The sequence below is a fragment of the Myotis nattereri genome, assembly GCF_964212035.1.
Source record: "Myotis nattereri genome assembly, chromosome: 12".
In the NCBI taxonomy this organism is placed as follows: Eukaryota; Metazoa; Chordata; class Mammalia; order Chiroptera; family Vespertilionidae; genus Myotis; species Myotis nattereri.
The window spans coordinates 9,235,384-9,246,406 of NC_138087.1; the positions used below are offsets into that span (position 1 = coordinate 9,235,384).

At 62.0% G+C, this 11,023-nt stretch overlaps 1 protein-coding gene across 1 annotated transcript; it reads right to left on the reverse strand.

The window, feature by feature from the left end:
- Window positions 1-7,295: 7,295 nt before the first annotated feature.
- BARX1 (BARX homeobox 1) lies at window positions 7,296-10,184 on the reverse strand (the record flags this gene model as incomplete). The annotated part of the gene is made up of 4 exons (XM_081104154.1): window positions 7,296-7,606; window positions 7,807-7,891; window positions 7,972-8,263; window positions 9,959-10,184. The coding sequence occupies 4 exons, from the start codon at window positions 10,182-10,184 to the stop codon at window positions 7,433-7,435; spliced, it is 777 nt and encodes a 258-aa protein (XP_080960280.1). The 3' UTR covers window positions 7,296-7,432.
- Window positions 10,185-11,023: the final 839 nt, after the last annotated feature.

An 11,023-nucleotide genomic window follows, 5' to 3' on the forward strand; every position in this document is an offset into this window, starting at 1 on the left:
CAGCACAAAGCTGGGGAGTGGCCCCGGACCTCCCTGCCTGTAATGGCTTTCACTCTTGAGGCCCACAGATGTTCCTGATGCACTCACCATGTGTCCCAGGCACTGCCCCAAGAATGAGGGGCCAGGGGTGGGCAGGATAGGCAGGGTCTTTGCCCTCCCAGGGCCAGAAATCCATGAACTGGTGACCTCTCAAAAAATGGCTCGTAATGGTAAATCACACTATCTCCAAACTCTTGCAGGAAACCCTCTGGCTAAACAGTCAGGCATCTCAAAGAGGATGGGAGAATTTTGTTATTGGCCCCTAATTTATTTATTTATTTTTTAAAATATATTTTATTCTTTTTTTTTCTTCTTTTTTTTTACAGAGAGGAAGGGAGAGGGATAGAGCATTAGAAACATCAATGAGAGAGAAACATCTATCAGCTGTTTCCTGCACACCCTCTACTGGGGATGTGCCCGCAACCAAGGTACATGCCCTTGACCAGAATCGAACCTGGGACCCCTCAGTCCGCAGGCCGACGCTCTATCCACTGAGCCAAACTGGTTAGAGCTATTGGCCCCTAATTTAAAGAGAGGGAAACTGAGGCACAGAGACGGCAGGTAACCTGTCCTAGGTCATACAGCCAATGAGTGATGAAGTTAGGATTTGACCTCAGGCAGCCTGGCTTAGACCCCAGGTTCTTCACCACTGAGCCAAGCTACCCCTGCTATTTCCACCCCCTTTGTGGGGATCCCCTCAGGGCTGAGGATACAGAGACGGCACAGGAAGTAGCTCTGCCTGAATTTATACCTCAGCTCTGCCTGTGTGAACATGGGCCAGTCACCCATTGTCTGTGCTTGTTTCCTCATCTGAGAAATGGACATGGCAGCCAGCTGATGAGAATTAACCAACATGGTCAGTGCCTGGTCCTCATGCTCCATAAATGGTGAAGCTGGTGTGGGCACACTTACACACTCAGGGAAGGCCCTGGGTTCCAGCTGGGCTCCATCCCTAGGAGCACCCTGGAAGGTGCCTGGCTCCAGGACCAGTCCAAAGCCCTCCAGACCCCCGCTGTGCCCACATCCAGCCCCGGTTAAGACAGGAAGGAAGAATCCTGTAGAGACCCTGGAAAGGAAAGAGCCCGGCCAGGTACCTTCCCAGCTCTGGGAATTTTCTGAGCATCCACGATGGGTGTTGGACCCAGCGAAAGCCAGGAAGGATTCTGCAAATGGGATGTTCCTTGTTGCAAAGGAGAATGCCAGGTGGAGAGGAGCTGCTGCTGTTGAACTCAAGCTGTACCAGGACCAAGACAGCCGCGCCTCAGAACAGACCCCAGGTGAATACACAGGCATCATAGCAGAGATGAGTGCCAGCCAGCAAGGCAAGGGCAGTCAGAGCAGGCAGCCCTGGGAATGATGTGTAGCCCAGGAAGGAAGAGGAGGGACGGGGCAGCAGGGGAGTGCAGGGAACACCACAGGCCTGGGCACAGAATGCACAAGGGTCTTGGGGAAAAAGGGAGCTTGGTGCTTGAGAGGCTGAAACAGTGAGTGAGCCAGGGCCTTGGTGAAGGCAGCATTCTCCCCACCATCTGCCTGGCAACACTCACTCCTGGCCAGGGTCACATGGCCATCTAGGAGAGAGTGCACCTCAGACACGACCCCATTCCTGCGATCACTTCCCTCCAGCCCTGCCTGTCTCCACCTTCCTCTCCTTCCAGCCCCTTTCTCTTTCTCTTCTGCTTCTATTATCTCTCCTCCCTCTCCACTGTTTCTTTACCTTCACCAACCCCATCCCCCATGCCTTTCTCTCTTCTCTCTCTTTCTCCCTCCCTCCCTCCCTCCTTCCTTCTCCTCTCTCTGGATCTCTGTCTCCCTAACCCTCAACCTAGGAACAACCCCAGCCCCACTATCCCCAGGGTCTGTTCCACCTCCACCTGCCCCTTCCCTAGCAGGCACCACCTCCAGTGTCTTGGGCCTCGCTGCTAATGTGTTTCGCATGGCCCGTCAGTCAAATGCCCTTCTAATGTCCTTAAAGCACGCAGAAAATTGCATCCTTATGAAAAGGGGGAGGGGGAGGCAAATTGCCTGCTGGAGGCGGAGCTGCCAGGGCTCTGGCTGTGTGCACACCAAGTTCAGAGGGGCTGGGCTGATGGAGATGTCTGCCTGGGGCTAGACCCAGGAGGCAGCCGCCTCCCCACTGCCTTCTGGGCAGAGCCTAGGGCCCCTCCTCTCCTCCTCACCCACTACCCTGACCCTCTCTCCACACTTGATCCCTCTACTCTGAACTTCCTCCCGTGCCTTCAAGGCCAAGCTCCTAACTAGCTGCCCCAGAGCCACTGTAAGTGCTTTCCAGGTACCTGGAGGACACTCTTCTGGTCATTCAGGTCTCAGTTGAAGAGTCAGCTCCTGAGAGGCCCTCCCTGGCCATCCTGACTAAAGTCCTTGCTCACTCATTTTCTACCACCCCCTGTGTTTTCTACATGGCATGTGTCACTTCCTAAAATCTTCTTTAAAATGTAATTGTGGCTTCTTTGCCATCTGTCCAAGCCTCCTCACCTCGTGAGCTCCTTAGGTCAGAAACTGTGTCCGCCATGCCTAGCACAGTGCCTGGCACACAGCAGGTGTTTAGCAAATACTTGGTGAGCAAATGGATTCCAGGCAGGCAGAGGCCATTAGGGGCTCTAAGGCATCTGGGACACCCCAAACTGAGCCTCAAGGCTGCTGGGTCAGAGACAGCGGAGACCAACAGCGCTGAAGTCAGACCCAAATTCTGCTGTTAATAGCTGTGTGTTCCTAGGCAAGTTGCCTAACATTTCTGAGTTTTCTTTTCACCTGGGAAGTGGAAGTAAGGCACCTACTTTACTATTACTGGATCAAGAAGTCAGGGGAGAGGGGCAGAGGGCCTGTGTTTCAGCACTGTGAACTCGCACTCAGTAACTGTTTGTTAAATGAATGAATGGCCCCGGTAGTGTGAGATTGATATGAAAGTGTCTGTGATGTCACTGATGTCAGAGACCATTATTTCCTGAAGCACAAAGAAAAATTTTTAAAATATTGCCAATGAAGCGCTAACCCATTGCTTATATATTGCCCAGAATTTTAATCTTACACTTACTCAAATATCCCATTTTGGCCTACGAAGACATAGATTTTTGCCTGGTTGTGTGGCTCAGTTGGTTAAGTGTCCTCCCATGCACCAGGAGGTCACTGGTTCCTCTCCAGTCAGGGCACATGCCCAGGTTGTGGGCACGATCCCCAGTAGGGGGCGTGCAGAAGGCAGTTGGTAGATGTTTCTCTTTCATCGATGTTTCTATCTCTCTCGCCCTCTCCTTCCCTCTCTTTGAAATCAATAAAAATGTATTTTTTATAAAGACATAGATTTTTATCACAGATCACTGTTGAGTTTACATAAAGGGAGACAGACTATCAGAGAAATCAGTGGGTGAAGGTGTTCCTAAAACTTCTTTGAGGTCAGAGTGGCCTCTGAATGGATCCCCTTCGGCATCTCACAGCCCCACCCGCCTTGGCCACAGCCTCACAGGTGGCATATGAACCCAGATTTGAGAAGTGGGAAAATGTTGCCTTAGAGCCCATGATATTCAGTAATGTAGTGTGAGAACTAGGACAAAAGGAATTTCTGAAGTCACACAAGGGAGAAGCCTGTTGCAAAGTGAGAGAGGGGTCAGCAGGGAAGGTCCTGTTAGGTCAGGGGCCTCCACCAGGCCTTACTTCGAACAGAAAGTGGACCCGCCTTCACCTGCACTGAGTGTGGAGTGGCCCAGGGACAGGGCCATGGAGCGCTTGGTGGGAGCCGGGCTGACCTAGCCCTCACAGCCCGGCGGCTGCAGTCACCTTGCTGCCTGCCCACCATCTGGGAGTGAGGATCGGCAGCTCCCTATTTCCTTCAAGTGGGACTGAGGGGACTGGGATGGTGTGCGAAGTCTCCTTCAGCTCCTAGAGTCTGGGCCAGGCTGAGCTGGAGGGCGGGTGGGTGTCTGTGGTCCTCCATAACCGGGTTTTGGCCCCTGGAAACCTGGGCCTGAAGAGGCCTTCAGGGAAGAGGCTCTGGGTATCAACAGGTCCCCTCTGGAGAAGGGAACTCCAGGTGGAATCAGCGATGTCACTTTGGGTCAGGGGCTCCCCTGGAGTGAAGAACCGGAATCAGGCAGCAGGGCAGCTGAAAGTGGAAGGTGGCCCAGGAGGTGCGGTAACTAGCCTGGGCCACGCTTCTTTCCTTCCCCCTTATGGGCTCCCACCAGTGATCCTCCAGGCGAATCCACCACAAGGGAGGAGTAAACCAGAGCAACCTTTATTTTTTACAAAATAGGGCGGCTGGCGGAGGAGGATGGGAGCGCGCTCCGCTGTGCCTGTCACCACCTGGCGGTGCCTGCTCTGTGCAGACCCAGCCACAAGTCAGAGACTCTGAAGTGGACTTGGGACCCCAACCCCACCCCCACCCCCCACCCCCACCCCCCGGTCACCTCTCCTCTCCCCAAACCTTCCCAGAGCACCGGCTAGAGCTGAAGGCGCTTGAGCTAGGCTCCCACTCCCCTCGACTTGGTCAGGTTCCGAGGCATAGGCTGGGGATGAAATCCCCCTCCCAGACCCTTCAGTCAACCCTCCCCCAAAATCTGCCCTAAGGCTCACCCCCACACACACACTCCACCCCCAACCCTGCCAAGCACAGAAGTGTAAACTTCGTGTGAATCCGGGTGCTCAGCCATCGCAGCTGGGAAGTCCTGGCAGCCTCCCCCTACCCTACCCTACCCCACCCCAGCCCCCGCCGGTGCTCCCCCCACGATCCACCCCACCCACTCCAGGCCAAGGCTTACTCAAGACGCCCAAGCCAGCTTCCTCCCCACCCTCCAGCCCCGCTACGCCCTACCGCCCTGGGCTGGGGAAGCGAGGCGCAGCAGTGACCTCCTCCGTGATGGCCAGCTTGTGCGATCTCTGGGTTTCATTCCCTAGGACCCTGGGTAGAAGAGCTATGTGCTGTGGGCAGAGGGGAGAGGGCAGAGGACCTTCTCTCCCTGAAGTCCGGGCCTAGGTTGAGGGGCATGGTTGCTGGCCATCTGGGAGTAGGCTTCTGCGCTGGTGGCCTGGCTGGCCAGGGGCGAGTGGCACTCAGGGCGGGCGCAGTGTCCCCTGGTGGATGGGAGGCCGCCCTGTACCTGGAACTGGGGTTGTGCGGGCTGCAGTCCACAGCTACATCGCTGACCTCCAGGTCTTCACTCTCCAGGAGCAGGTCATCGGCCTCCTGAAGTCGCCAGCAAGGAAGCCCCAGCTGCCTGGACCAGCCGGTGCCTGGCTGGTCTTCTCCTCCTGGAGGGCTGGGTCTGCCAAGCTTGCCCTGTCCCCTGTGCCCAAGGAGTGACTGAGACCTCTCCCACCCGGCGGCACCGGAATCTAGACCTCCCGGCTTGGGGCCCAGCTCAGGCTAGCTGGTGGGCTGTACTCCATGGACCATTGGGGCCCCTATGCTTTGGTGCAGGGTTCCCTGGACACATCCCCCCCCCCCCACACACACACACACTCACACCCTCTCAAAGCATGGTGCTTGGCGGCCCATTAGTCCACCCCAGTGAGGGGCTGCCTTGGGGAAATCCTAGAACCACAGGGTACTCTGCCTACCGGCACGCTGCTCAGATTCAGTAAAACCTGCAGACCTGGAACAGACTGCAGACTGCGGAGAACCGGGTCAGAACCCCTCCTCTCTCCTCATTGACCCTCCTTCTACAACCCTGCGCTGTTGACAAAGGCTATAGCTGGAACCTGCCCCCCAGGCCCAGCCCCAGCCCAGACAGAACTTCTAGGCCTTCACTTCCCTCTTCGCAGTGAGAGGAGTGAGTGCAGTGGCTGCCTCACTTGCTAGTCTGGGCCTGGAGCGGGGAGGGTCCCAGGGAACAGAGGGTCACGCCACTGAGTGGACGCGGGGTAGCAGGAAGTGCCTGGGTTCCCCCTCCCCCCAAGTCTTAAACCTTGAGGTGCAAGTGCAAGTCAGGAAGGGTAGGTCAAGCCACGATTTGGAAAGGAAGCCCTGGCCACTAGGAGTGGGGGCCATCGCGGTGGTTCTCAAGTTCTGAAACGCAAGCCTGCCTCTCTGAGCGTGGTGTCCCGGGCATTCGCACCTGCGAGGACCTGGCTTCGAATCCTGATCCTGCTTGAGGAGCTGCAGGGCCAGCGCGCTTCGGTCTCTCCCCCAACTTCAAGCAGCAAAGTGGCCACGTCCCAACCCCATACTGTGGCCGTAGCCCGGGGCGAAGAGCAAGAACTGGAACTCACACTCGATACCCCAGCCAGGCTGAGACCGGGAGAAGGCAACTGAAGCTTTCCCTGGAGGAGAGGGCGCCCGCGGGCACGCGCTGCCGAGCTGTGCCCCTGGCCAGGGCGCCCTGCCCGAGCTCCGCAGCTCGCAATCCTCGGCCCGAGTGGGGAACTCTCTCGGCCCCAGGCTCCCGCCAGGCGCCGCCGCCCTGCGCACGCCCCGGAGGGAGAGCGCGGAGCTGGGAGCTGGGAGCTGGGAGCTGGGAGCTGGGAGCTGGGAGCTGGGAGCTGGCGCCGCCCGGTCGCCAGGAGCTGCCGCCGGTGGCGGCCTCTGCGCGGACCTCCAGGCCGGGGCACTCATCCGCCTCGGGAAGGGCTGCTGGGACCGGCACAGTGCGTCCTTCAAGCCCCAGGAAACCGAATCGACCGGAGCGACTGTCGGTGCCCGGTCACTTCGGGCGTGAACCCTGCGCGGCCTGGGGCTCTCGTTCCTCGGACGGACCCCTCTAGCCCGGCTGCTCGGCCGCTCGCCCCGGGCGGCAGTCAGACCGGCCCCGCGCCGGGCGGGAGCGACTCCGAGGACCCTGCGCCGAGCCGCCGCCGCTCAGTGTGGGCCGTGGGGAGGTCGCGGGCCGCTCCACGTGGCCGGGAGAAAGGTGGTTCCAGCAGCCGCTGGGAGGCCCTCTTATCTCGCCGCCCCTCCCCGCGCGGTCTCAGAAGCCCCTCATTTAGCTTCGCTGTGTCATAAAATATTTTATTGGAAAAAAATCACCGTTTTCGCAAGAGAGGGGTAGGGGCCCCGCACGTCAGGGACCGGCCTCGGGCCGAGCCGCCGGGCTGTCCGCGCGGGGTCTCGCCGTCCCTGCCGCGCGGAAACCGGCGTGTGCCTGCGGCGTCCGGGCCGAGGGCGCCCGAGGCGGGTGGGTGCGGTGGGGAGCGGGGCGTGAGTGCGCGTGGAGCGCCCGGCGCGCGGAGCTCTGCGCGGAGGCGACTCTGCCGCGGTGAGTCTCCAGGGGAGGGCCGGGGCGCGCTGGGGCCCGGGTTTGGCTTCGGGGTCTGTGTCCTTCCTGGTGGGCCCCTCGCTGCCCGCATCCAAGGTCATCATCGCCGTTTGGAAAGCACACAGCGTGGAGGCGGCTTCTCGCGGGCGCAGGGGCCGCAGTGGCGCCAGGGTCCCCGGACCGCACGCTCAGTCCTCGCGGCCCTTGTCGCTGGCCTCGCCCGGCGCCTCCGCCGGCTTCTCCGGCTTCTCCGCTTCCTTGGCGCGCTCCTGCTCGCTCAGCTGCTCGCTGGTGGGGATGGAGTTCTTCTTGGGTCGCCCCTTGGGCTTGGTGGGGGACTCCAGGCCTCCGCCCTGCAGCACCTGCGCGGGAGCCGCACGGTGAGCCGCTGAGCCCCCACCCCCGGGCAGTAGCGGCCACGTGAGGCTGCCGGGAAGCCAGAGGGTGCAGGGGGGCACGAAGAAAGGTGGGCTGGGTGAGGGCACCAGAGAGCAGAGAGGGTCCCTTTGGACACCAGGCACCCAGGGCATGGGGAGGAGAGAGGGGTAGCTCCCACACTCACTATTTTCTTCCACTTCATCCTCCGATTCTGGTACCAAGTCTTCACCTGCAACTGACTCAGGCCCAGGGACTCGGCGAGATCTATTCTGGAAAGAGCGGGGTGCACCCTCAGCAGGGCGAGCAGCCCCCCTCCCACTGCCCGCTGAGCTAGGCCTGGCCGCGCTACCTGTCGGGTGTGGAGAGATACTTCTGCTTCTCGAAGCGTTTCTCCAGGCCCATCAACTGCAGCTCGGTGAACACCGTGCGGCTCCTCCGCCCCTTCTTGGCTTTGGTGCCCGGCTCCCCGCTGCCCGGGGCCTCCAGCTTCCCGCGGAGCTGCAGCTCCAGGGGCAGGTGCGGCGAGCCCGCCACGCTGGGCAGCCCAGGCCCGGCGGCCAGCAGCGCGGAGCCCAGCCCGGAACAGCCGAGAGGCGCCAGCGGGAATTTAAACACCGCCGCCTGCTCGGCCTTCAACACGGCTGCGGGGAGAGAATGGGGAGCCTCGTGAGCGCAGGCCCCGCTTCTTCTCTGGGAGGCGCCCGGGCATCCCGCTACGCAGAGGACTAGCGCCTGGCCGTGCCACCCGGCACAAACCCTCGTGCCAGGCCGAGAAGGGAGAGATTAAGCCGTGCCTGGGGTGACCCGCTCCAGCGCCAGTGTCCCCCAGTCTGGGAACAAGGGTCTCCCCCACCTTGGGCGCTGCCCTGCACTCCGCAGGCGGGTGCCCCCTTTGAGATTTCGGGATTCTCAATGAAAAAAAAAAGGTTTGAAGCTCAGAGGTGCACAGTGTGTTTCACGGAAAAGGGAAACCAAGAAGAAAAGGAAGTCGAGAGATAGGAAGATGAGCTTCGCAGCCAAATCCGCATTGCTGCTTCGGGGAAAGAACACGGAAGGGGTGAACAGATTTACTCCTCTGTGTGGGCACGACAGCCAGGCTGCAGGCACCGGGTCTGCAGCAGGGGTAGGCTGGAACACTTTCCGAGAGTTTCAAAACACCCCACGAATCCTGAAACTGGTCTTCCTGTGTTCTCTATTTAGACTGGACCCCGGGGCGATGTTTCCATTTCATGGGCTGTAAATGATTTTTTGCCCGCTTCAAACGAATTATTAAAACCACAGTGCCGCTGGAGACAATGCACAGCGGTGAGTCTGCATCAAAGTTGGACTCAAAACGAACAAACTGGCTGAGGCGCCCAGCGGGAGGGCGGAGCGCAGGCTGGAGGGTAACGGGGCCAGAAAGATGGCTGGCAGGGCCCGGGTGCCACTGTGCCGGCCTCCCTTCCCCAAGGGCAGCTCACTACGGGCAGGTGCGTCGAACAAGTCCTGAGGGCTGGCCAAGACTGGGGTAAGTGTGAGGAGAGGGCCAGAAGGAAGCAAGACACTTGGGGGAAGGTGAGAGCGAGGGAAGACAGGCCCACCCTGTCGAGAAAGGCCCAGAGAGGCCAAAGCAGGGTGAGAGAACTGGGGGAAAGCCAGAAGAACAGGGGTGCGGTGGAGCGGACACTGGCTGGGCAAGTCCGACTCCGGCCCCGTCAAGGAAGGAAAAGAGCCCAGAAGGCAGGAAAGGCCCAGTGGGCAGCTCAAGCTCCACGGAGGCAGGCACAGCAGACCTGGAAGCAGAAGGGCCGGTCGGGGCTGGCGGCGCTTACAGTCAGCCCTTGTCCCCAGGCAAGGCTAAGGGTGTGGGTGCTGCAGCAGAGGCCAGTGTGCCTGCCTCCTGAGGCTCCGGAGGCTCCGGGCCGGCTTGGGCCTGCGTCCGCTCCCCGCACAGCACTTGGAGACGCAGGCCTCTTCCCCAAGGTCCGGCTTCCCGCTAGGACAGTCCTGGCCACTCCCGGCCAGCTCTTTGCGGCGAAGGCCCAGGCGCCCGCGGCCGGAGGTCGCTTTGACCCGCAGTCTGAGGTTAGCAGTACGGACCTGCGCCCGCGACTAGAATATGGGCTCGGTCCCGGGGCTAGAGCCCGCGGGGCATCCGTGAAGGAGCGAGAGAACACCCTCCCCGCGCGCCCGACCCGCGGGCACGAGGCCTGGCTCCAGGGCGCCCGGGCGCTTGCCCCTCCTCTTCCCGGCCCGGGCGAGGGCACGGCCCGGGGCCCACGCGCCCAGAGCTGCGTCCTCACGACGCGCGGCTCACCCCTCCCTCCCAGCCGCGGGTGCCCAGGCTCCGCACGTACCCAGGTGGCTGTGGAAGGGCCGCGCGGCCAGCAGCGCCTGCACGCCGAACTTGAGCAGCTCGCCCGCGGCGGCGGCGGCAGCGGCAGCGGGCGCGGCGCCCTTGGGCCCTGGGGGCTCAGTGAGGATCTCCTCGATCATGAAGCTGCGGTAGCGGTGCGGCCTGTGGTCGACGCAGCCCTCGGGCGGCCCGAAGCGCCCAGCGCCCGGCTCCCCCGGCCGCTGCATCGCGGCGCCCGCAGCTCAGCGGCAGCTGTGGCTCGGGCACAGGGCCCGCGCGGGGCTCTAGGCCGGCCCGCAGCTCCGGGCGGCGCGCGGGCGCCGGCTCATGCCCCCTCCCCCGCCGGCCGGCCGGGCGGAGGTGCAGGGCGCGGGCGGGGCTCGCGGGGTTCGGCCGGTCGGACCCGGGACTGCGCCCCCGCCCCGCGCCGCCGCGCCTCTAGCACGGCCGGCTCCGCGTCACCGCCCCGCCCCGCCGGCCCGCCCCGCCCAGCGCCGCCCGCCGCCCCTACCCCACCCCGGGCTGAGCCCGAGGGAGGGCCGGAGAAGGGAGGAAGGCGGGAGAGAGGGGGCCTCGAGAAGGGTCGGCGGACCCAGACCGAGGGAGACCCAGCGGAGCGCACGCTCAGGAAGGAGAGAGCAAGAGAGAGCGGGAGAGGAGACCCCAGAGAAGGGAGCAGAGGGATCCCGAGAGGTGAGAGAGGGGCCACAGCGAGACAGCAAGGGCCACCCTGGATGCGAGGCAGATGTGAGGGTGCCAGGGCCGTCAGCCCGTGCGCAAAAGAGACCGACAGGGGCGCGGGAGCCAACGGGGCAGTGACGTGCGGGCGGGCACAGAGGCAGGCAGGGCAGAGGGAGCGGGCAGTCAAGAAAGAGAGGGGACAGATAGGAAGGGGAGCGGCCTGAGCAAGGATTAAGGAGCCGGGAAGGTCCGGAGGGGGAGAGGCAAAGGCCACGCGGCTCGGCTGGGAAAGGGGTGTCTGTGCGCAACCTCCCGGCCAGGGCACTAGACGGCCGCCCGGCAGGGGTGCCGCGTAGGCAGGCGGGCAACTCCTAGAGCCGAGGCT